We start from the raw sequence: 26,960 nt of genomic DNA, 5'->3' as shown, positions 1-26,960 counted from the left end.
CCCAGCACTTAAGACTTTTGTCCTCAATGACTCCTTTCTTGCTACGCATCTAATTAATCAGTAAGTTTCATGGATATTTGAAAAAAAATTTAAAAAAAAATCCCAAGGTCAATAAGGAAAGGACAGTTAAAAAAATGTTAGAATAATTTTATATCCATACAGAAAAAAAAAATTAAATCTTGATGACTCTTAATTCGCACCATTTGCAAAAATTAACTTGAAATGAGTCATAGACTTGACTATAAGAGAAAACTATAAAGCTTTTAAAAGAAAATGTAGAAGAAAGTATCTGTGCTCTTGGGTTAGGCAAAAATTTCCTACATAGGACACAAAGCACAATTGATTCAAAAGGGATGAAAATGAATTAGTAAATGAATTAATTGGACTTCATACAAATTAATTGGACTTCATACAAATTAAAAACTTTTGGTCTTTAGAAGACATCATCACACGGATGTTTACAGTAGCTTTATTCATAATTGCTAAAACCTGGAAGCAACCAAACAACATTTTTCTTTGAATTCATGAATGGATAAATATACTGTGATGCATCCCAACAATACAATATTATTCAGTGCTAAAAAGAAATGCACTACAAAGACATGAAAAGACATAGAGGAGCCTTGAATACATATGAGTGAAAGAAGCTAATGTGAATAGGCTACATACTGTATGATTCCAACTGTTTTTCTGGAATAGGCAAAACTATGGAGGCAGTAAAAAGATCTATGGTAGCCAGGATTCAGAGTAGAGGGAGGAATGAATGAGATGGAACATAGGATTTGGGGGACAGTGAAGCTATTATGTATGAAACTGTACTGGTAGATAGATGTTGTTATACCTATGTTTAAGCCATAGAATGTATAACACCTAAACTGAACCATGATGTAAATTATGAACATTGGGTCATAATGATGTATTGATGTATGTTGATCAATAGTAACAAATGTACCACTTTGGTGGGGGTTGTTGATAATTGGGGAGGCTATGCATGAGTGAGGGCAAGAGGTATGTGGGAAATCTGTACCTTCTGCTCAATTGTGCTGTAAGCCTAAAACTCTAAAAAAAAAAAAAAATTCTTAGTAGAAAAAAGATATTAAGTAAACTTAAAACATATACTAAGAGAAAATATTGGCAAAATATGTTTGATGAAGAATGGTATCCAGTATATATAAAGACCTCTTATAATTCAATAATAAAACAATTTAAGTGTAAAAACTGGCATAAGATATGAATAGACATTTTGCCAGTGGTTAGGTATATTGATACATGAATGGCAGATAAGCACAGAAAAAGATGCTTGATATTATAATCTTTAAAGAAGTGCAAGTTAAAACCACAATCAGATACTATTACATATCCAGTGACTTACGGATCAAAAATGAAATGACCAAGATCAAAATAGACTGAAAATACCCAGGGTTGGACAGGATATATAGAAATTGCAACCCTCATGCACTGTTAGTTGTGATGTAAAATGGTCTAGCTATGTTATACTTAGAGGAATAGTTTTGCAGTTTCTCAAAATGTTAAATATTATATATGACTCAGTAATTCCATTTCTAGGTGTGTATCTAACAGAACTCAAAGCATATGTCCATGCAAAACTATACACAAATATTCATAGCAGTATTATTCATAAATAGCCCCCAGTAGGAAACAATCCAACTGTCCAGTAATGGGGTAGACAGTAAACTGGTATTTCCATACAGTGGAATACTACTTAGCAATTAAAAAAACACCTACTTAACTGATAGATGCAACTCAGAAACATTTTTATTATTTTTATTTTTTATTTTTTTATTTTTTTTAATTTTTTATTTATTTATGATAGTCACAGAGAGAGAGAGAGGCAGAGACACAGGCGGAGGGAGAAGCAGGCTCCATGCACCGGGAGCCTGATGTGGGATTCGATCCCGGGTCTCCAGGATCGCGCCCTGGGCCAAAGGCAGGCGCCAAACCGCTGCGCCACCCAGGGATCCCTCAGAAACATTTTTAAGTGCAAGAAGCCAGACTACATATTGTATGATCCAATTACATGAAATTTCTACATTATTCAAACCATTATTCTTTCTATATAAAGACAAAACAGATTGTTTGTTGCCTGAAGAGTTGTAGGAGTAACTGACTACAGAAGGACACAGGAATTTTCTGGAGTTATGAAGGCATTAGAAAATGTGATTGTGGTAATAATTGCACAACTGTGAATTTACCAAAACCTAGGGAGACTGTTCAGTAAAGTGAGTAAATGTTATAGTATATAAATTATTCCTCAATAGGAACAACATCTTATTAAGTTGAAAACAACTCAGGGCTTACTGAAGAATTATAGGGGGCACCTGGGTTGTTCAGTCGGTTAAGCATCTGCCTTTTGCTTCAGGTCAAGATCCTGGAGCCTTGCAATGGGCTCCCTCTCAGACAGCCTGCTTCTCCCTCTCCCTCTGCCCTTTCCCCCCTTGTGCTCTCTTTCACTCATGCTCTCTCTTGCTCACACTCGCTCTTAAGTAAAATCTTAGAAGGAATTAATGAGTCCATATTGATAATAAGCTGATAGATACATGTGGAAGAAGGAGGGGCTCATAGAATAGAGTGTCAATTGGTAAATATGCAGGGAGTGGTGGAAATGAAAAATTAGAATTTTGTAGCCATCTAGATTGAAAGATTGAATCAATTAAAAATCACCAATTGATTCTAAATCCAGGAAATTTTGAGTAGGAGCAGTGTTTGCATGGTCTAAATGTATCTCCTAAGGGCTGCTTATTACAAGGGAATAGTGAAGAAATCAGCATGTAGACCAGGCAATCAAAAGTAATATCATTAGACAAACCATGAGAGACTCCTAATTCTGGAAAACAAAGGGTTGTGGAAGGGGAGGTAGGTGGGGGGATGGGGTAGCTGGGTGACAGGCACTGAGGAGGGCACTTCATGGATGAGCACTGGGTGTTCTTTATTAGCAAGTTGAATTTAAATTAAAATCACCAATGAAGGACAAATGGACATGTGTGTCTTTATATTGTTGATATTTTGAAAGGACACATCACCACCTAAGTAGTATTTCACCTGAGAATGCATAAACTAAATTTAGGTTAAAAAGATACATTAGATGGGGCACCTGGGTGGCTCAGTCAGTTGCGTGTCTGCTTTTGGCTCAGGTCATGATCCCCAGGGTCCTGGTATTGAGCCCCGAGTCAGGCTCCTTGCTCATCAGGAAATCTGCTTCTCCCTCTCCCTCTGCTGCTTCCTCGCTTGTGTGCTCCTGCACGTGCATTCTTATTCTCTCTCTCCCTCTCTCAGGTAAATAAATAAAATCTTTTTTTTTTTTTTTAAAGATTTTTTTTATTCATGAGAGACTGAGAGAAAGGCAGAGACATAGGCAGAGGGAGAAGCAGGCTCCCTGTGAGGAGCCTGATGCGGGACTTCAGCCCAGGATCCTGGGATCATGACCTGAGCCAAAGGCAGACATTCAACTGCTGAGCCACCCAGACGTCCCAAATAAATAAATTTATTTATTATAAATAATTTTTATTAATTACTTAATAATAATAAATAATAATTATTTATTAATAATTTATCATAAATAAATTTATTTATTTATTTATGATAGTCACACACAGAGAGAGAGAGGCAGAGACATAGGCAGAGGGAGAAGCAGGCTCCATGCACCGGGAGCCCGACATAGGATTAGATCCCGGGTCTCCAGGATCGCGCCCTGGGCCAAAGGCAGGCGCCAAACCGCTGCACCACCCAGGGATCCCAACAACCTAATTCTTAATACACACTTGAGTGTTGAGGGGTAAAGGGTCCTCATGTATGTAATTAACCCTCTGAAAAATTTTAGAGAAAATTGTATATGTAGAGAATATGCTTGTGTGTCCAAAGAACAAAGCAAGTTGTGCAAAATCTTAATAGAAAATATGTAAAGAATATATGGGTGTTCACTGTGCTGTTATTATTTTAAGATTTTATTTGAGGGGGAGAGAGAGAGAGAGCGCGCGCATGAGCAGGGTGAGGGGAGCAGAGGCAGAGGGAGCAGCGGATTCTTTGCTCAGCAGGGAGCCCAATGCAGCACTCCCATCCCTGGACCCTGGGATCATGACCTGGGCTGAAGGCAGATGTTTAACTGACTGAGCCACACAGACACCCTATTCGAGCTATTCTTATTGTAACTTTTTTTTTGTTAAGTTTGAAATTACCTCCAAATAGTTAAAAACAAGTGAAAAAAACCCAAAACTTAAAAAAAAAAAAGGGGGGGTTTAACTTATGGATCAAAGTGTGCGTGCGTGTGAGAGAGAAAATGATAGTTGTGCTTATTTTTTATTTTCACATATTTTAATGTATGTCCTAGGTTTTCGGGGTAGTTGGGAGAGAAGCCAGCATGTGTATTTTGGTCAGTCTTACTTGAATTTCTCAATTTGGTAAGTGAAATTGAATAATACTAAATGTGGGCTAAGCCTGTATGTTGTTAATTATCCTAAAAATACTGTGATATAGCTGTGCTTATTGATTTTTTTTTTTGTTTTTTTGTTTTTTAGTATCTGCAAAATGGCTGATAATTTGGATGAATTTATTGAAGAGCGAAAAGCCAAACTGGCCAAAGATAAAGCAGAATTGGAAAGTGATCCACCGTACATGGAAATGAAGGTAAAGTTGTTAATTTTTTTTCCAACATATTTCATTAAAATTGTCTCTGAAGATTAGTTTTGTGTAGATGCAAAACATCCTTTTCAATGAGTGAGAATCTTCTGTTTCATACTTTTGTTTGGGTGTCCTGTCACTCTGAGTCCGAAAGCCTAATTCTGGACAAGATTGAATTGATTATAAATGAAGTTTTTCTGTTGTGGTGTTTTGTATGTTACAGTTTTTTCTCTCCTATTAGGGTTTAATTAATAATTGCTGTGCTAGAAGTAGTTCACTACTAGTAAAAGGAATTTTCATAATGTAGATATAAAAATAAGTTCTCATACTATACGTATTCTAAGTGAAAAGTACTTCAATAAGTTAGCTCTTAAATTTTTAATCTACAAAAGTGAATTTATTGGAATAGTTTATTTTGGTATGATTACTTTTCATATTAGAATTTGTTCAAGTGGGGATCCCTGGGTGGCGCAGTGGTTTAGCACCTGCCTTTGGCCCAGGGTGCGATTCTGGAGACCCGGGATCGAATCCCACGTCGGGCTCCCGGTGCATGGAGCCTGCTTCTCCCTCTGCCTGTGTCTCTGCCTCTCTCTCTCTGTGTGTGTGACTATCATAAATAAATAAAAATTAAAAAAAAAAAAAAAGAATTTGTTCAAGTCTTTCTGAAAGCAATGTTTGAAAAAGACTTCTTAAAGCTTTCCTAATTTTGGTGAAAGAATGATCAATCCATTTAGTAAATACTTATTAAGACTATGCTAGGTACTATGCTAAGCTCTATTATGGCACTAATCTAGACAGATGTGGCACCTTCTCTCGAGCTCAGTATATTGATAAAATATAGGATATGAATTAATCTTGCCCATCATATAGTCCATTGTAATCAGAGTAACCATATATATTGGCTTGATAACATAATCCTGGTTTAACTCTTGCCCTATGTCTCATCTGGTTTAGCATGTGTCTTGGGCAAAGGTATAGGCATCTGGTTGACATGATAAATAATATGGACAGCCTAATTATGAGGGACTTTTACTTACATAGCTAACATTTATTTTGTGCTAATTATGGAAAGTCTTAGTCTTTATTTTAATTTTATTTTTATTCTATTTATAATTCCAGTATAATTAATATGCAATATTATATTAGTTTCTGGTGTACAATATAGTGATTCAGCAATTGTATACATTATTCAGGGCTCATCGTTCTAAGTATACTCCTAATGCCCTTCATCCTCATCCAACTCTCCTCTGGCAATCACCAGTTTTCCAAACTTAAGAGCCTGTTTTTGTCTTTTTTCTTTGTTTTCTTAAATTCCATATATGAGTGAAATCATATGGTATTTGTCTTTCTCTGATTGACTTACTTAGTACAGTACCCTTTAGATTCATCCATGTTGTTGCAAATGGCAAGAGTTCATTCTTTTTTATGGCTGAGCAATACTGCATTGTGTGTATATGTATATATGTATGGTAGATGCTTGGATTGCTTTCATATCTTGCTATTGTAAATAATAATGCAAAAAACATATGGTTGCACATATCCTTTTGAATTCATTTTTTCATTTTCTTCGGGAAAATACCCAGTAGTAGAAATACTGGATCATATAATAAATAAATAAATAAATAAATAAATAAATAAATAAATAAATAAATAAATTTATAGATTTTATTTATTCATGAGAGACACACAGAGAGAGACAGAGACACAGGCAGAGAGAGAAGCAGGCTCCATGCAGGGAGCCTGACGTGGGACTCGGTCCCGGGTCTCCAGGATCAGGCCCTGGGCTGAAGGTGACCATAAACTGAGCCACCTGGGCTGTCCATACAGTAATTTTATTTTTAATTTTCTGAGGAACTTCCACATTGTATTCCACCAGTGGAATACACTGCACCAGTTTGCACTTCCATCAAGAGTGCATGAAGATTCTTTTTTCTCCATATACTTGCCAACATTTGTTTTTTGTGTGTTTTTGATTGTTGCCATTCTGACAGGTGTAAAGTGATAGATATCTCATCGAGGTTTTGTTTTTGTTTTTTTTTTTTTTTCATTGAGGTTTTGATTTGCACTGTGGTTCCATACAAATTTTAGGATTCTATTTCTGTGAAAAACATTGTTGGTATTTTGATAGAAATTGCATTGAATCTGTAGATTGCTTTGGGAAGTATGGATATTTTAACAATGTTCATTCTTCCAGTGCATGAGCATGAAATATTTAACCATTTGTTCATGTTGTCTTCAATTTCTTTCATCAGTGTTTTATAGTTTTTACACATAGGTCTTTCACATCCTTGGTTAAGTTTATTCCTGGATCTTTTATTATTAGGTGCAGTTATAAATGGAATTATTTTCTTGATTTCTGCTTCATTATTAGTGTGTAGAAATGCAACAGGTATCTGTATACTGATTTTTTTTTTAATCCTATGACTTTACAGGATTTATTTATCAGTTCTAGTACTTTTTTGGTGGAGACTTTAGGGTTTTCTATACATAGTATTATATCATCTGCAAATAGTGAAAGTTTTACTTCTTCCTTTCCAATTTGGATGACTTATTTCTTGTGTGATTGCTGTGGCTAGGACTTCCAGTATTATGTTAAATAAAACTGGTAAGAGTGGTCATCCTTGTTTTGTTCCTGATATTAGGGGAAAAGTTCTCAATTTTTCTCTGTTAATGTTGTTAGTTGTGGGTTCTTCACATATGGCTTTTATTATATTGAAGTGTGTTCCCTCTAACTTCTTTGGTGAAAGTTTTTATCATGAATGGATATTGTACCTTGTCTCAAATGCTTTTACTGCATCTATAGAAATGATCATGTTTTATCCTTTCTCTTGCTGATTTTGTCAGTTGTGTTGATTGATTTGTGACTGTTGAACTACCCTTGCATCCCAGAAATAAATCCCACTTGGTCATAGTGAATAATTTTTTTTAAATGTATTGTTAGATTTGTGTGCTCATATTTCATTAAGGATTTTTGCTTCTATGTTAATCAGAGGGCCTGTAATTCTCTTTCTTTATATTGCCTTTATTTGATTTTGATATTAGGGTAAGGCTGGCCTCAATAAATTTGGAAGCTTTCCTTCCTCCTCCAATTCTTTTTTTTTTTTTTTTTTGGAATAGTTTGAAAATAGGTATTAACTCTTCTTTAAAATGTTTGGTAGAATTCACCTGTGAAGCCATCTGGTCCTGGATTTTTGTTTTTTGGCAGTTTTTTGATTACTGATTCAGTTTCATTGCGGGGAATTGGTCTGTACAGATTTTCTGTGTCTTTCCAATTCATATTTGTAACATATTGTTTCTAGGAATTTATCCATTTTTTCTAGGTTGTCTAATATGTAGGTATATAATTTTGCATATTCTTTTATAAGCTTTTGTATTTCTGTGGTATTGGTTATTTCTCCTCTTTCATTTTTGATTTTGTTTATTTGGGCCTTTTTTGGTGAGTCTACCTAAAGGTTTATCAGATTTTGTTGATTTTTTTTTCTTTCTTTCTTTCTTTCCTTTTTTTTTTTCTTCTTCTTCTTTTTTTTTTTTACAAAGAACCAGCTTCTGGTTTCATTGATCTGTTGTTTTTTAGTTTCCATTTCACTTAATTCTGCTCTAATCTTTATTTTCTTCTTTCTACTGGTTTTGGGTTTTGTTCTTTATCTAGCCCTTTAGATGTAAGGTTAAGTTATTCTTTTGAGATTTTTCTTCTTGAGGTAGGCGTTCATTGCTTATAATCTTTTTAGAACAGCATTTAGTGTGTTACAAAGATTTTGGTCCGTTATGTTTTCATTTTCATTTGTCTTCATGTATTTTTTTTATTTCATCTTTGATTTCTTAGGTGGCCCATTCATTTTTTAGTAGTATGTTTTTTAACCTTCATCTATTTGTATTCTTTCCAGTATTTTCTTGGGGTTGATTTCTAGTTCATAGCATTGTGGTTAGAAAACATGACTTTAATCTTTTTTAATTTGTTGAGACTTTTTTGTTGCTTAATATATGATCTGTTCTGGAGAATGTTCTGTGTGCACTTAAAGATTGTATATTCTCAAAAAAAAAAAAAAAGATTGTATATTCTGCTGTTTTAGGCTAGAATGTTCTGAATGTATGTTAGATTTACCTGTCATTTGAAGCCACTGTTTCCTTGTTGATTTTTCTCTTGGGATGATCTATCTATTATTGTAAGTGGGATGTTAAAATCTTGTGTTATTAGTATTACTATCATTACTATCACTACTATTAATAGTATTGATTGATACTATTAGTATCAATAGTACTATTGATACTAGTATTGATAGTATAGTATTGATAGTATAGTATTGATAGTACTATTAGTATTAATAGAATTGAATCAATACTATTAATAGTATTGATTGATACTTCCTTTGTTATTTAATAGCTAGCTGTTTTATGTATTTGGGTGCTTCTGTGTTGGGTGCATAAATATTTACAATTGTTATATCTTGTTGAATTATCCCTTTTATGATTGTATAGTGTCCTTTGTCTCTTGTTACAGTCTTTTTTTTTTTTTTTTAATTTTTTTTTTAATTTTTATTTATTTATGATAGTCACAGAGAGAGAGAGAGAGGCAGAGATACAGGCAGAGGGAGAAGCAGGCTCCATGCACCGGGAGCCTGACGTGGGATTCGATCCCGGGTCTCCAGGATCGCGCCCTGGGCCAAAGGCAGGCGCCAAACCGCTGCGCCACCCAGGGATCCCCTACAGTCTTTTTTTTTAAAGTCTGTTTTGTGCGCTCTAAGTATTATTACCCTCATCTTTCTTTTCACTTCGATTTGGATGATAAATGTTTTTCCATACCTTCACTTTCAATCTGCATGTCTTTAGTTTCTGAAATGAGTCTCTTCTAGGCAGCACATATTGTGTCTTGCCTTCTTTTTTTTTTTAATGGGGTGCCAGGACCAATGGTCATCAGGTATCCAGGTACCAAAAAATTATGGTTCTGAAATACGTTAATGTTGATTCCATAGGAAGAATAGTGTGGCTGTCCTATGTGTGCCACTCACGACAGAGCCCTTGCTTTTTTATTCATTTAGTCACCCTATGTCTTTATATTGGAGCATTTAGTCCAATTACATTCAAAATAATTATTGATACATATGTACTTAATGCCATTTTGTTAAATGTTTTATGGTTGTTTTTTTTTCTTTTTCTTTTTTTTTTTTTTAAAGATTTTATTTATTCATGAGAGACAGAGAGAGAGGCAGAGACACAGCAGAGGGAGAAGCAGGCTCCATGCAGAGAGCTTGACGTGGGACTCGATCCTGGGACTCCAGGATCATGCCCTGGGCTGCAGGCGGCGCTAAACCGCTGCGCCACTGGGGCTGCCCTATGGTTTTTATAATTCTTTGTTCCTTCCTTCCCTTGCTGTCTTGTGGTTTGATGGGCCTTGTTTAGTGATATTCTTGTATTCCTTTCTCTCTTTTTTTTGGTGTATCTATTAGTGTTTTTTTTTTTTTTTTTAAATATTTTATTTATTCATGAGAGACACAGAGAGGCAGAGGCATAGGCAGAGGGAGATGCGGGCTCCTTGCTGGGAGCCTGATGCAGGACTCGATCCCCAGACCTGGGATCACGCCCTGAGCTGAAGGCAGACGCTCAACCGCTGAGCCATCCTGGTGTCCCTCTATTAGTGGTTTATGATTTGTGGTTACCATTAGGTTTATATATAACATCTTATGCAAATAGCAGTCTATATGAAGTTAATGATTGCTTAAGTTTGAATCCATTATAAAAGCACTAAATTTTTACTCCCTTCTCCCTCATGTTTTAGGTATATGGTGTCATATTTTACATTCTTTTATTTCGTGAATCCCATTACTGATTTTTATAGATCATTTGAATTTACTACTTTTGTGCCTTAACCTCTGTACTGGTTTTATAAAGGATTATTATTCTGTCCTACTATGTTTATATGTACCTGTGAAATTTGTTCCTTTCCTACTTTTCTTATTCCTGCTTTGATCTTTCTCTTCGACTCAAAGAATCTCCTTTAACATTTCTTATAAGGTGGGATCCCTGGGTGGCGCTGCGGTTTGGTGCCTGCCTTTGGCCCAGGGCGCGATCCTGGACGACCCGGGATCGAGTCCCACGACGGGCTCCCGGTGCATGGAGCCTGATTCTCCTTCTGCCTATGTCTCTGCCTCTCTCTCTCTGTGTGTGTGACTATCATTAAAAAAAAAAAAAAAAAAAATTACATTTAAAAAAAACAACAACAAAAAAAACCATTTCTTATAAGGCTGGTTTAGTGGTGATGAATTCCTTTAAATTTTGCTTGTCAGGAAAACTCTCTCTTTCCTTCTATTCTGAATGATAGCCTTACTGGGTAGAGTTTTCTTTATTGCAGGTGTTTTCCTTTCATGAATAAGGCTTAGTCTTAAGAGGCTACATTTATGATTGACGTGAATCTATGAGATAAATACTGTTGTTATGCTCATTTTCTAAATGAGTAAACTGAGGAGGTTATAGAATTAGTCGAAGTAGGCTTTGATTCCTGATATCCTGACTGTATGTAGTGCTTACTCTTAACCATCATATTACATTGCCTTCTTTCTAGTAGCTGCTCTGGTCAAGGAGTTGTGTCAAGGACTTTATATGTATTATTTTATTTAATCATGATATCCCTGTTAAGTAGGTAGAATATTTTTGTTTTACAGATCAAGAAAGTGAAGCTCAAAGGGGTTAAGTAATTCTTCTAGGTATATACAGTGGTGGATTCACGATTGGAACCATCATATGTTCAGCCCCAAAGTCTATGGGTTTAACAACTCTCCACTTAGTACAATCTTACAGTGTTTGGAAAGGGTATTACAAAGTCTTAAATATAATTTTATTATAATTTCTCATATTAAATAGTATGTAAATCAGATTTTTAAAAAAAGATTTTATTTATTTATTCATGAGAGAAACAGAGAGAGGCAGAGACACAGGCAGAAGGAAAAGCAGGCACCATGCAGGGAGCCCAATGCAGGCCTTGATCCCGGTACTCCAGGATCACACCCTGAGCCAAAGGCAGATGCTCAACTTGCTCTGCCACCCAGGTGTCCCAATCATGATCTTTTAAGTCTTAATTCAAATATCACTGCTCAGTCAAGTCTTTCAGTCCCTCTTGCATCATTTATGGCCCTTCTTACCATGCTCTATTGTTTTCCCCATAGATCTTACCACTTACTCTCTATGTATTACCATAGTTTAATTACATATTGTGTTTATTGTTTGTCCCTTCAGTAGTTTGAACTCCATGATTGCAGAGATTCTCATGTTTTTTTTCATTTGTGTTTCTAGTGCCTAGGAACTATGTATAGGAACTTAGTGAATATTTGTTGGTAAATGAATTCTAATATTTAATTAGAATTTATTGCATTTATTACAGTATTAAATACTTTTGGTTAATTCCTCAAACTTCACATTTAAATTTCTTCCATGATGTATTGTGTAATTTTGTCAAGTCATTTAATTAAAGTATTGAGATAGAGTGTGTATTTTGTGGATTTTTCCCTTTACCTTTGTAAACATAATGTCTCTTTCAGGGAAAGGCATCAGAGAAGTTTTCTGAAAACAGTAAACTATTAATCTCCATGGCTAAGGAAAACATACCACCAAACAGTCAACACACCAGGAGTTCTTTAGGTATGTCATTAGGTATACTGGATTGATTTTAAAGTATTCTTGGCTTTCTTGTGAAAGAGGTTTGTCTTGTCAGAAAAAATTTCTTTGGAATCCCAGTATCTCTTTGCTTTCTGGAATCTTACTGTCTGTATGACTGTACTGTCTGCAAAGGAAATATAATGCATACTGAGAACCATTTACCCTTTTTTTATTTTTAAAGATTTTATTTATTTATTCATAGAGATGCAGAGAGAGAGAGAGAGAGAGAGAGAGAGGCAGAGACACAGGCAGAGGGAGAAACAGGCTCCATGCCGAGAGCCTGAAGTGGGACTCGATCCAGGGTCTCCAGATCATGCCCTGGGCTGAAGGCGGCGCTAAACCCCTGCGCCACCGGGGCTGCCCCCATTTACCCTTTTTAAATGATATTCCCTTATAATCTATGAAAATCATAATAGTATGTATAACATAAGCAAAATTAATTGAAAAATTTGAGTGAAATTTATGTATGTGTGAGAGCTAGGCACCCTGAAAATGGAGGACTTTTATTTAGAAACCAGGGATACTTAAGAGGATACAAAATGCTATTTGGTGAATGACCATTTTAATTATTGATTACTACATTAGAATTTTACAGAAGTTAATATTGCAGCTATACTGAGTTTTTGAATATGGTTTGCTATGAAAATATGTAGAGATTTTTTTGAAGTACAATACATATTATGTTATCATTTATAATATATTGTTAATTTCAATATAATGTTATTATATATTATATTGTGTCATTAATTTCAGGTGTACAACTTGCTGGTTCAACAATTCTATACATTACTCATTGCTCATCATGATATAGTTATCATACAACATTATTGAAGGATGACTATTTCCTATGCTGTAGTTTTCATCTTTGTGACTTATTTTTAACTGCAAGTTTGGATTTTTACCTATTATACCTGTCCCCCTCATCCACCTCACCTTTGGCAACTACCACTTTGTTGTACTTAAGAATCTTTCTTTCCATTTGTTTTTTTAGATCGACATGTTAAGTGAAATCATATGGTATTTGTCTTTCTCTTTCTGACTTATTTCACTTACCACAGAACCTGCTAGGTCCATCCATGTTGTCTCAAGTAGCAAGATATTATTCTTTTTTATGGCTAATACTCTATTTCATATATGTAACCATATTTTTAAAATATATTTGCTATTTATGGACACTGGGTTGCTTTCATATCTTGTTATAGTAAATAATGCTGCAATAAATTTAGGGATGATATATCTTTCAAATTAATGTTTTTATTTTGTTTGGTTAAATAACCAGTGGTGAAATTACTGGGTCATATGTTTAATATTTTGAGCTATCTCCATTTTGTTTTCTATGGTGGCTACACCAGTTTGCATTTCCACCAGCAGTGCATGAGGGTTCCTTTTTCTCCGCATGCTTTTTTCTCCTCTTCTCCACTTGTTGTTCCTTGTTTTTGATTATAGCCATTCTGCCAGGTGTAAGGTTGTGATTTGTATTTCCTTCCTGATTAGTGGTGACGAAAATCTTTTCATGTGTCTCTTGGTCATCTTTGTCTTCTTTGAAAAATGTCTGTTCCTATTTTCAGTCACCTCTCCCCTGTTTTAAGATTTTTAAATTTATTCATGAGAGAGACAGAGAGTTAGAGACAAAGGCAGAAGGAGAGGCAGGCTCCCTGCTCAGAGCCTGATGTGGGACTCAATCCCCAGACCCTGGGATCACGACCTGAGCCAAAGGCTGATGCTCAGCCACTGAGCTACCGAGGTGCCCCTTCAGCCCATTTTTAAACTCTGTTATTTGTTTTTTTGGTATTGAGTTATATAAGTTCTTTATATATTTCTGATATTAAACCCTTTACTGGATGAATCAATTGCAAATATCTTCTCCTGTTCATTGGATTGTCTTGTTGTTCTGTGGATGGTTTCCTTTGTTGTGCAAAAGCTTTTTATTTTAGTGTAGTCCCAGTATTTTATTTTTGCTTTTTTTTTTTTTTTTTTTAAGATTTTATTTACTTATTCATGAGAGATACACACAGAGAGAGAGGCAGAGACCTAGGCAGAGGGGCTCCTTGCATGGAGCCTGATGTGTGTGTGTGTGTGTGTGTGTGTGTGTGTGTGTGCGCACGAGAGAGAGAGAGAGAGAGAGAGAGAGAGAGAGAGAGAGAGAAGAGAGAGAGAGAGGCAGAGACCTAGGCAGAGGGGCTCTTTGCATGGAGCCTGATGTGGGACTCGATCCTGGATCCTGGGATCACGCCCTGAGCCAAAGGCAGATGCTCAACTGGTGAGCCACCCAGGCATCCCTTGCTTTTGTTTTCTTGCTTTAGGAGAACTATATAGAAAAATGATGCCAAGACCAACATCAAAGAGATTATTGCCTTTGTTTTCTTCTAGCAATTTATGGTTTCGGGTCTCACATTTAGGTTTCAATCCATTTTGAATTTGTTTTTATGTATGGTGCAAGAAAGTCATCCAGTTTCATTCTTTTGCATGTAGCTGTCTAGTTTTCCCAACACTATTTATTGAAGAGATTATCTTTTCCTCATTGTATATTCTTGCCTTCTTTGTTTTGTTTTGTATATTTTTTTTATTGGAGTTCGATTTCCCAACATATAGCATAACACCCAGTGCTCATCCTGTCAAGTGCCCCCCTCAGTGCCAGTCACCCAGTCACCCCATCCCCCTGCCCACCTCCCCTTCCACTACCCCTTGTTTGTTTCCCAGAGTTAGGAGTCTCTCATGTTGTCACCCTCACTGATATTTTCCACTCATTTTCTCTCCTTTCCCCTTTATTCCCTTTCACTATATTTTATATTCCCCAAATGAACGAGACCATATAATGTTTGTCCTTCTCCGATTGACTTACTTCATTCAGCATAATACCCTCCAGTTCTATCCACGTTGAAGCAAATGGTGGATATTTGTTGTTTCTAATGGCTGAGTAATATTCTATTGTATACATAGACCACATCTTCTTGATCCATTCATCTTTCGATGGACACTGAGGCTCCATCCACAGTTTGGTTACTGTGGACATTGCTGCTATAAACATTGGGGTGCAGGTGTCCTGCCGTTTTACTGAATCTGTATCTTTGGGGTAGATCCCCAGCAGTGCAATTGCTGGGTCGTAAGGTAGTTCTATTTTAACTCTTTGAGGAACCTCCACACAGTTTTCCAGAGTGGCTATACCAGTTCACATTCCTACCAACAGTGCAAGAGGGTTCCCCTTTCTCCGCATCCTCTCCAACATTTGTGGTTTCCTGTCTTGTTAATTTTCCCCATTCTCACTGGTGTGAGGTGGTATCTCATTGTGGTTTTGATTTGTATTTACCTGATGGCCAGTGATGCAGAGCATCTTCTTATGTGCTTGTTGGCCATGTGTATGTCTTCTTTGGTGAAATTTCTGTTTGTGTCTTTTGCCCATTTCATGATTGGATTGTTTGTTTCTAGGGTGTTGAGTTTAATAAGTTCTTTATTGATCTTGGTAACTAGCGCTTTATCTGACATGTCATTTGCAAATATCTTCTCCCATTCTGTAGGTTGTCTTTTAGTTTTGTTGACTGTTTCTTTTGCTGTGCAGAAGCTTTTTATCTTGATGAAGTCCCAATAATTCATTTTTGCTTTTGTTTCCCTGCCTTTATAGATGTATCTTGTTGCCTCCTTTGTTATAGGTTAATTGAACCTATAAGTGTTGATTTAGTTCTAGGCTATCTATTCTGTTGCATTTCTCCATGTCTCTACTTTAGTCTAGTACCATACTGCTTTGGTGACTACAGCTTTGTCGTATATCTTGAAATCTGGGATTGTGATACCTTCAGCTTTGTTCTTTCTCAAGATTCCTTTGACTATTCAGGCTCTTATTATTTATTTATCTGAGAGAGAGCGTGAGAATGCATGCAAGCGTGAGCAGGGGGGAAGGGCAGAGGGAGAGAATCTCAAGCAGATTTCCTGAGTGTGGAACTTGATGCGGGGCTTGATCCTAGGACCCTGAGATCATGACTTGAGCTGAAATCAAAACTCCAGTGCCCAACCAACGAGCCACCTAGGTGCCCCCAAGCTCTTTTTAAATTTTAGTATCATATTTTAGAAAAGCTCCTTTATCTCTAAGGACCCCAGTTGCCTTATCTGTAACATAAAAATTTGGGTAATCTTCTAGCCTGAAATTTTTATGAATTGAAATTTTTTTTTTAAAGATTTTACTTATTCATGAGAATACACAGGAGGGGGAGGGGCAGAGACAGGCAAAGGGAGAAGCAGGCTCCATGCAGGGAGCCCGACTTGGAACTCGATCCTGGGTCTCCAGGACCACGCTCTGGGCTGTAGGCGGCACTAAACTGCTGAGCCACCCGAGCTGCCCTGAATTGAAATTTTGATTGTTGCAAGAGATAATGTTATAAAACTTTTATAGTAGATTATCTTACGCAGTAAGGTTAGACAGACTCACTTTAAAATTCTGGGTTACAGCTTGCTCTGGATTGTATCTGTCATGCCTTTGTGACCTGGCACAGGTTATTTAAGCTATTTTCTTAAGACGGCATCTATCTTAAAAGGTTATTGTGGCATTAATTGAATACATATGAAAAGACGACTGGCACATAATTGGTGCACAATAAATATTTATTTTGTGACCTTGTATTTTTTTAATATAGATTTTTGAGAATTAAGAATTGAAGAATTATACTTTATTACATGAACAAATGATGGAGAATTTAAAGTCTAAAGACCATGACCTCTACTTATTCCTTAATTGGTGTTCCTTTGGGCTATGTCCTTTGCCTTTGCATTTCCTACATTCTCTGGCTGACCTCATCCACTCATAGGCATTATATATCATCAGTGTATTCATGACTCCTAAATCCATATTCCAATTCAATTTTTTAATTAAATTCCTGACCCATATATCTAATTTTCTATTGGATGTCTATACTCGGATGTTGTGGGCTCAGAATTCGCATGTGCAAGATTACCTTTACTCTTCTCAAACTTTTTGGTATTTTGGTGAGATGTTTGCCTCGTCATCCTTGACTCCTATCGTCCCTTTGCCTCCCATAGCAAGTAATTACGCAAGTTCAGTTGATTCTACTGCTTAAATTTAAAAATAAGTTTATTTTTCTCTAATCCCACAAACATTATTTTATGCAGGCCTATGCTGTCTCTAAGATTTTTTTTTCTAGTATTGTTTGTTTTATGGTTTAGCCCCCCTCCCACTAAGTCTCTGCATTGCCCTTCATAATCTTTTCAAAAAAACAAATAGGATCATGTTAGTCCTGCACAACTCCAATGTATTCTTGTTTCCTGTATAGTAATTTTATCCTTTTATTACTTTTCCCAGATTGTGCTGGCTATTTATGCCTTCTGCGTCTGTTGCATTGGTTCTCCCCTTAAAGTGTAGTTTTTTTTTTAAAATATCTTTTTTATTTATTCATGAGAGACACAGAGAGAGAGAGAGGTAGAGACACTGGCAGAGGGAGAAGCAGGCTCCCCATGGGGAGCCCAGTGCAGACTCGATCCTGGGACCATGGGACCACGCCTTGAGCCAAAGGCAGATGCTCTGCCACTGAGCCACCCAGGCATCCCTAAAATGTAGTTTTGAACTTACTCAACTGTCTCTTGTACTGCAATGGCATGCCATTGTATATTTGCTGCCTAGCACAGTGCTTGGCACATTAGTGTTTAAAGAAGATTTTTGAATGAATGAAGGTCCCCATTGCAAAAATAAACTATTCTGTTTGTTATGTAGAATTTAGGTTTCATAAGAATGTTTGTTTTTGCCAACTGAAGCAATAATTATTTTTGCACATTGAATCTTATTAGAGAATAATATATAACTTGATTAATTTTATAACATCAGCAGTCAGTTACTGACTTGCTTGAATAATTGTGGCCTTAAGATTAGACCAAAGATACATGAAAAGATGCTCAGCATCACTAGTCATCAGGAAAATGCAAATTAAAACTACCTAGAGATCACCTCATGTCTGTTAGAGTGGCCATCATAAAAAAGACGGAGATAACAAATGCTGACATGGAACCCTTGCGCACTGTTGGTGAGTTGAAGGCATTATGCTCAGTGAAGTAAGTCAGAGAAAGACAGATATGCATGATCATTTGGAATCTAAGCAAACAAAACCAAACTCAGAAAAAGGGACCAGACTTGTGGTAGGTGAACAGTGGGGGCAGAGGGTATTAGAGGAAGGTGGTTCAAAAGGTTTGGATTTCCAGTTATGATATAAGTAAGTGCTAGGGTTTAAAAATAAAGTGGAAGAAGATATTTGCAAATGACATATCAGATAAAGGGCTAGTATCCAATATCTATAAAGAACTTACCAAACTCAACACCCAAAGAACAAATAATCCAGTCAAGAAATGGGCAGAAAACATGAACAGACATTTCTCCAAAGAAATGGCCAACAGATACATGAAAAAATGCTCAGCATCACTTGGCATTAGGGAAATACAAATCAAAACCACAATGAGGTATTACCTCACACCAGTCAGAATGGCTAAAATGAATAGGAAATAACAGATGTTGGCAAGGATGTGGAGAAAGGGGAACCCTCATACCTGGGTGGTGGGAATGCAAGCTAGTGCAGCAACTCTGGAAAACAGTATGGAGGTTCTTCAGAAAATTGAAAATAGAGCTACCCTACAACCAGCAATTACACTACTGGGTATTTACCCCAAAGATAAAAATGTAGTGATCTGAAGGGGCACCTGCACCCCAATGTTTATAGCAGCAATGTCCACAACAGCCAAACTATGGAAGGAGCTCAGATATCTATTGACAGATGAATGGATAGTGAAGATACACATACACACACAATGGACTATTACTCAGCCATCAAAAATCAAAAAAATGAAAATTTGCCATTTGCAATAACGTGGATGGAACTAGAGGGTATTTTACTAAGTGAATTAAGTCAATCAGAGAAAGACCATTATCATATGATCTCACTCATAAGTGGAATTTAAGAAACAAAACAGAGGATCATAGAAGAGAGGAAAAAATAGATGAAATCAGAGGAGACAAACCATAAGAGACTATTAATCATAGGAAACAAACTGAGGGTATGGAATAACTAGGTGATGAACATTAAGGAGGGCATGTGATATAATGAGCACTGGTCACTATCTAAGACCGATGAATCACTGACCTCTACCTCTAAAACTAATAATATATATTAATTGAATTTAAGTAAAAATAAATAAGTGAATACATATATAGTAGGGAAATAATGTATAGCATGATGATTATAGCTAACATTGCTGTGTGATGTATAGGAAATTTGTTGAGAGGAAGTCCTAGGAGTTCTCATCAGAAGGAAAAGGTTTTTCTTTTTTTGACTTTTCATTGTATCTAAACCAGAAGATGGATGTTAGCAGAACCTATTGTGATAGTTATTCCACAGTATATATAAATCAGTCAAACTGTATGCCTTAAAATTACACATTGATAGATAGCAATTAGTTCTCAATAAAACTGGAAAAAAATTAGGTCAAATAATATAGTTTGTCACCATGGGAAGAATGTAAAATAATTTGACAGTGGAGAGTTTTGTGATGTGGTGAGCACTGGATGTTATACTATATGTTGGAAAATTTAATCTAAATAAAATGAATAAAAAAAACAAAAGTACAGAACAGTATAACATGAAAATTTGTGACATTTTCAACCCCCTTTTCCATTCTCTGTTCTTAAGCATTATCTTATATATATATATATAATATATATATATATAATATATATATATATATTATCTTATATATAATTTCATGATTAGACTGTACATATGTGTATTTGTATATTTCTTCATTTTCTATATTGGGTAGCATAGATTCTGTTCTGTATTTAAAAATACTAGTTTTGTGATTTATAATACAGGGACACAACCATAACCTTTTGAGATTAAGAAGCAATGGGATGCATCTATTTGACAGACCTGGAGCAGTTACTGTCTGCTGCTAAGGTTTTCATTACAGATGCAAGAAAAAAGTGTCCTTGCCCTTTCTGTCTGTCTAATTGTGGCAGCCATGATTGAATGGGGGAATACAAGGAGAAAACATGAAGAGAAAATTTTTGCAACTTAGAAATGACTTGTAAACAGTAAATAGCCTGTTCTACTCCAAAAAAGAGACTGAAATTTGAGTTAGAAAAGGTAACGTAGACCTGGGCATAAAACTGTCTTAACCAGCCTTTATCTCTGGGTGAAAAGAAAATTCATCGTATACCAAATTGGTACTTGCAGTGGGTTATGGAAGGTGTCAAATAGCACATATTATATTGAAATTATATGCTTGCTTGTTTACTGTCTAGACGCTGTTCCTTTGGGCAAGGATTTATATACCTGTTCATCGCCCCAAGACTAGCAAAGCAAAATACCTGGCATATGGGTGGTGCTCAATAAATATTAAGTGAAGATTTACTGAGTCAGTATGTCTCTTGGTAGAGAGGTTGGCGTTTAAATATGACAATGTTGAAATTTATTTTAAAAAACTAAATTCATAGAAGAAATCCATTAAGAAATTTAGTATTTTCAGGGCAGCCCGGGTGGCTTAGCCATTTAGTGCCACCCTCAGCCCAGGGTGTGATCCTTGAGACCCGGGATCAAGTCCCTGTCAGGCTCCCTGCTTGGGGTCTGCTTCTCCCTCTCCCTGTGTCTCTACCTCTTTGTCTCTCTCTCCTTTCTGTCTCTCGTGAATAAATAAACAAATAAATCTAAAAAATTAATATTTTCAGTAAATTATTTGATAGGATTTCATGATTTAAAGAATTATTAAAATTTATCAAATATGTTCTCCTTAACATGAAAAAGATGTTAGGTTAAACTTAGATAAATCTTCAAATCCAGCAATTAAAAAATGTCACTGTATTTGTTAGGGTTCTTCAGAGAACCATTAGGATGTGTGTGTGTGTAAAAGTAAAAATATGTATTATGTTACATATATTTTATGTATATATGTGTATATGTATATATAATACATAAATACACATACATATCTATAGAGAAAGAAGTATTTAAGGAATAGGCTTGTGATTATGGCGGCTGAAAAGTCTAGTATCTGCCAGGTAAGCTGTGAAGCTGGTGACTAGGGAAGAGTTGATGTTGCAGTTCTAAGTCTGGAGATTGTTGGCAGAATTCCTTTGTGCTTGGGAAAGGTCAGTCTTTGTTAAGGCCTTGCATTGATTGGATGAGGCCAACTCACATTATGGAGGGCAAGTTGCTTTACCTAGTGTCTACCAATTTAAATGTTTATTTCACCCAAAAAACACTCTCACAGAAGCATCCATAATATCATTTGACCAAATATCTGGGTACCATGGCCCAGCCAAATGGACACTAAAATTAGTCATTTAAATTGCATTTAAAAAATTATTCTCAGGGCACCTGCGGCTGAGTAGTTGAGCATCTGCTTTTGGCTCAGGTCATGATTCCGGGGTCCTGGGATTGAATCCTGTATCAGGCTCCCTGTAGGGAGCCTACTTCTCCTTCTGCCTATATATATCTCTACCCCTCTCTCTGGGTCTCTCATGAGTAAATAAAATCTTTTTTAAAAAAAGTGTATTTAACAAAATGTGCAAGACTTACACATGAAAAACTACAAAATGTGTCAGAGAAAGAATGTGCAAGTATATGGAGAGACCATTATGGTTGTAGATTAGAAGTCTTTCAACACCAAAAGACGTGTACAAGAATGTTGTTCACCAGGATCAGGCCCCAGGCTGAAGGCAGCACTAAATTTTGCTGAGCCACCTTGGGCTGCCCAAATTAAAATATTTTAATTCTCAGTGTTTCTGATGTTTTAAATTTCAGTGTACTAGGTAATTATTAGTTTCTTTTTTCTTATTTCCCTATGTTTATAAATGACAGGGTGACAGGGTTTTTTTTTTTTTTTCTTCCTCTTTTGGCAAAAGTTCATGAAGATCACAGAACTCAATTTTCCCATTGATTTGTAAGATTGCTGCACCATTTCAGTGTGCTTGGTGATTAGTGCAATACCAGAAGGCTTTTTGATAGCTGATTTATAAGGAAGTAAAAAGAACTTGGAAATCCATTCTTGAAGAAAAAGTTGGAAACAAAGTTGGAAAACTTAGTGTTACATATAAAGACTTGGTATGAAATTATAGTAATTAAGACCATTTAGTTTTGGCACGAGTTTAGACAGACCACTGGGACAGAATAAAGAGGATAGAAACACACCTGCTTGTAACAGATATTTGATTTATGACATAGGTGCTTCTGCAGTTCAGTGGGAAAAGGAATAGTCTTTCTAGTAAATAGTGCTGGGTAAGTTAGACATCCATACTAAAGAAGAGGAAAAATAGAAACTTTTAACCTGTACCTCACACTACATAGACTATTAATTCAAGAGAGATCACTGACCTGAAGGTAAAACTTAACACTATAGAGCTCTTAGAGAAAACATATGAGAATGTCTTTGAGATGTTGGAGATAGGTGAGGATTTTTTAAATCAGACACAAGGAGAATTAATCATAAAAGAGAAGTTTGATAAAATGGACTTCATTAAAATTAGGAACTGTTCATCACAATACATAAGAATGGGAAAAGGCAGCCATAGGTACGTGTATAAAATCTACTTATGTTTATATGTATGTATACATCTGTGTGTATAAAATTTAGATAATAAGAAAAAGACCACCCAGTTCTGAAAATGGACAAAAGACTTAAAGAGCTGTTCTCAAAAGAGGGAAATCCAAATGCATTGCAAAAGTGCTCAGCATTATTAATTGTTAGGAAAATACAAATTGAAACTATAGTGAGACAGTATTCCACACAAGTATAATGTCTAATATTTAAAGAAGTTACAGTACCAAGAGTGGGCAAGGATGTGGATCAACTGGAACTCATTCATTGTTTGTATGAATGGCTAACGGTGCAACTTTGAAAAACTGGCAATATCTTCTAAACTCTGTGACCTTATCTAATGACCCAAGAATTCCACTCCCAGGAATAAAGCCAAGAGAAATACATGTGTTCACCAAAAGACATGTACAAGAATGTCAATGGAATTTTGTTCATATTAGTGCTTCCCCCACTCTCCTAAACAGCAGGAAACAGCTCAAATGTGTTAACAGTAAGATGGATTAAAAAACGTTGTGAGGTATTCATATAATGAAAGACACAAACTGGAAAGAATGAACCATTGCCACATATAGCTATGTGGCTGAGTCTCACAGATGTAATATTGAGTGAAAGAAGTAAAATGTAAAAGATCACAAACTTCCTGCTTCTTTTTTGAGGTACAAGAACAGCTCCAACACATCCACATTGATAGAAGTCTGAACACTTATAAGCTCTGGAGAGGGTATTGATGGGGAAGGAATGTCAGTGTGCTTTGTGATGTGGAAAAAAATCTGGGTTGTTACAATAGAGCATACATTTGTACAAATTGAGCAATATGCTTAAGATTGTGCTTTTTGTTATGTATATTATTCCTCACTTTTTAAAAATTGGGCTTGTGTGGGAAAGATTGCTTTACTTTCCATGATAGAAAGTGCTTAAAATCAGTATTTTGGGATTTGCCAGAAAACTTTAATTGACTGATACCTTATATATTTGACAAGGGAAACCAATAAAGAAAATTAAGAAGGATCCTGATGTTTGAAAGATCAATAAAAATATTAAAGTCTGCTATTCTTTCTGCTATTGCTGCTGTTGTTACTACTACTACCAACTATCCTAGATTGAGTGCTCAGTATGTGCCATAAGCTGTGCTATGTATGCTTCCCTTGTTTAATCTGGAATTGGAGTAAATGCCATGTTCCATGTTCTTTTTTGGGACTTCCATACTATCATGTCTCCTGTCCTCGCTATAATCCCAACACCTTTGAAATTTGTGACATTGGTCTCTTGTGCTCACTTGCTTCTTACTGCAGTTATTTACAGATTCAAGCCATTCGTCTGATTCCTTAAACATTTGTTACCTCTTCAGTTTCTTGACTTCTTCATCTTGTGATATTGTTTTCCACTCTTCCTCAGCCACCCACTCCAACAGTCATATCTTGGACCTCTGTTACCAGTGACTGAATAAAGTTGCAAATATTTTCTTTAATGACTACTTCCAGTTTTTTCTGCTAATTTTCTTTTGTGTCTTGCCTCCAACAAGTATACCAAATAATTGACATTACCAGGACTTACTGTCTGTTTATTCTTCTCCCTTAAAGGCCCTACTCTCATTATTTCCTTCCTTATGCAGCCTAAATTCTGTGTCCAGTATATTGACTCCCTTGCACACTCTCCTCTTTCTTGCCTCTTTTTCCCTTTATCTTATTTTCTATTTGGGAAAATCTCAACTCTTGTTAAATCCAGTTCTGCACTCGTTGTGTGCTGGTATGTATGTAGCCTAATTTGGGTAGAGAGAAACCAGAACCATGTAATTGTTCTTTCTTTGAAGTACTGACTGCTGACCTAAGGTGTGTCCTCACTGCTGTTGGTGATTCTATTACATTTCCCTAATCTAGTGCTATCCTATTCTACAAGACAGCCATTTCCTCTTTCCTCCCTCCTTAAACTCCATTCCCCTTCCCCTTGCCAATGGTTTTACTTGTATCTCACTGCAAATAGAAGCAATTAGAACTTACCCTTGTCTCCCACCCTGTATCTGCCAGCTCACCATCATCTGTACTGTATATTTTGCCTTGTCTCCTGTTACCATAGATTGTCATTGCGACTTTGACTACCCCTTCTACTTACATAGCATTCTGTCCCTTTTCACTGAAAATATTATCACTTCATCAGTTTTCATCCACATCTGAATCATAAATTATGTTTCCTTTCCATTAGATCATTTATGTCAGAATACAAGCATTGCTGTAATATCTCCTATTTTATAAAATCCTTTATGTTCCTCCAGCTACTCTTAATTATATTAATTAATTAATTATATTAATTAATATATTAATTCTTAATATAGTCACTAGGTGACTCTTTGTAGCAAAAGAGTTGTCAATAATCTCCAGGTCCTCTTGCCTCAGTCTCTTAAACCAACCTTCTTTCCTTCCTTCCTTCCTTCTTTCCTTCCTTCCTTCCTTCCTTTTATTTATTCATGAGAGAGAGAGAGAGAGGCAGAGACACAGGCAGAGGGAGAAGTAGGCTCCATGCAGGGAGCCTGACCTGATGTGGGACTCGATCCTGGGTCTCTAGGATCATGCCCTGGGCCGAAGGCGGTGCTAAACCGCAGAGCAGCTCTGAGTTTTAGATAAAGCTAAAAAATTACATTTAATGTTAAAGATTTTCCTGTTGTCCTATAGACAACAGGAAATTGTTTTTTTGTTTTGACTAATTTTTAGTTACATTTTTAATTGTCATTCTTTTTAGCATTTGTAGTCTTAGATTTCTCTTATTGTGAATGCATATCAGACATTCTGCTATTGTTTAGTTTTGTACAAGTCAAATGAGTCATGTATAATACTCCTCTTTATACTAAAGTTTGAGTACAGTGTTCTCAGTTAAAGCAATCATGTCTGTTGAGAAGTTGCCTGCTTATGGAAAGTTCAATTATTATTTCCTATAATTTGTCTTTTGATTGTTTTTATGTAATAACTTCTCATGGTAGTACAAAAAAGAAAAAAACTAAGTGTTCCATAGTAATTTGTTACATAAAGTGTTTATTATGAGTGCTATGTTAGGTAAATTAATTATAAAAACATTGCATACTTTAGTTTTGAATAGTTTATATAGCCCAAAACTACTGTAGAAACTAATACTTGTAATTAATATAGTTCTGAAGCATAATGTTAACTGTCTTCGAGTCACTGATGTACTTGAAGTGACATCACTTCAAATGACCCTAAGATGACACTAATGCTTTACTTGCCACTAGAACCATCATAAGACAACTGCTCTGAATAAGTAAGTCTGACCATGTTTCGTAGTTCATTAAGTCAATTGAGATGTCATAGTTAATGCATAGTTTAAAATGAACAGAATATTTAAAGTGTTCCTACAGTTTTTATTTCTCTGACCTACCTCTAATGCCATAAAATGTTGGTACTAGATGACAAAAATAACAGTTAAAAAGTATTTTTTGTTGACTAAATCTTAAAATTTAATGTAGTTCAGAAGGCAATCCGTATGCATTCTTCCATGTCTTTTAAGACAATTATTACAAATATTATGTGTCAATAGTAAGAGCCAGATACTCTTGATAAATGAAATTGAACTTAGTATATATAGTAGTTTATAAGTGAAAATCACATTTTAATTTCTCTTCTTCCACATAAATCCACCAAGCAGAATTGAAAACCTGTATTAAAAACCTACCTTAAATGACTTTTCAGAAAGTTGTAAATTATTGCTTCCCTGTGTAGGAAAGCCTAACATGTTGGGAGGCATCATCCTTGCAGCATTTTCTTTTTCTCCTTGCCACAATAGAATATCTATTGTGACTAGAGATAAGCAACTTTAGTTACTAGTTATGATCATACTTCCTGTCCATGCAGACTGCCTAAAAGCAGAAATAAATTAGAATTGTGTGCTTTTTCTCTTCCTCTCATTATTTCCTTTTATTTAGGCATTCATTCATGTATTCATTTATACATTTACTCATTGAACATTTCTTGAATATATATACCAGGCATTATAAAATTGAATAAAACACGGCCTTACCTTCATTGACTTTATAGTTTAGCTCTATGTGTGATACTGCATTCTGAATGTGGGAATCAAAACTATTTCTCTCT

General features: G+C 35.8%; 1 protein-coding gene and 2 non-coding genes across 22 annotated transcripts in view; 2 read left to right on the top strand and 1 right to left on the bottom strand.

The window, feature by feature from the left end:
- The window catches only part of CSPP1 (centrosome and spindle pole associated protein 1), a 130,429-nt gene that overhangs the window by 5,631 nt on the left and 97,838 nt on the right, over nucleotides 1-26,960 (top strand). For 17 of the 20 annotated variants that reach the window (XR_011996633.1, XM_026012200.2, XM_072734617.1 and 14 more), the window contains exons 2-3: nucleotides 4,533-4,641; nucleotides 12,165-12,264. Coding sequence is in view for 19 of the 20 variants with exons in the window: in XM_026012200.2 (XP_025867985.2) it covers nucleotides 4,543-4,641; nucleotides 12,165-12,264 (199 nt within the window). In the remaining variant the exon portion in view is untranslated. Of the gene's footprint in view, nucleotides 1-4,345; nucleotides 4,416-4,532; nucleotides 4,642-12,164; nucleotides 12,265-26,960 lie in introns of all 20 variants that reach the window. The other 3 variants (XM_072734616.1, XM_072734615.1, XM_072734614.1) reach the window with 1 other exon arrangement.
- Nucleotides 9,524-9,660, bottom strand: LOC112932748 (U11 spliceosomal RNA). Its single transcript, XR_003237549.2, has one exon. It is a non-coding gene; the product is annotated as a U11 spliceosomal RNA (small nuclear RNA).
- Nucleotides 20,180-20,313, top strand: LOC112932725 (small nucleolar RNA SNORA31). Its single transcript, XR_003237542.1, has one exon. It is a non-coding gene; the product is annotated as a small nucleolar RNA SNORA31 (small nucleolar RNA).

The sequence above is a fragment of the Vulpes vulpes genome, chromosome 13 (genome assembly GCF_048418805.1).
Source record: "Vulpes vulpes isolate BD-2025 chromosome 13, VulVul3, whole genome shotgun sequence".
NCBI classification, from domain to species: Eukaryota; Metazoa; Chordata; class Mammalia; order Carnivora; family Canidae; genus Vulpes; species Vulpes vulpes.
Note: the sequence above shows the minus strand (reverse complement) of the source record. Positions and strands in the feature narration are given on the sequence as shown.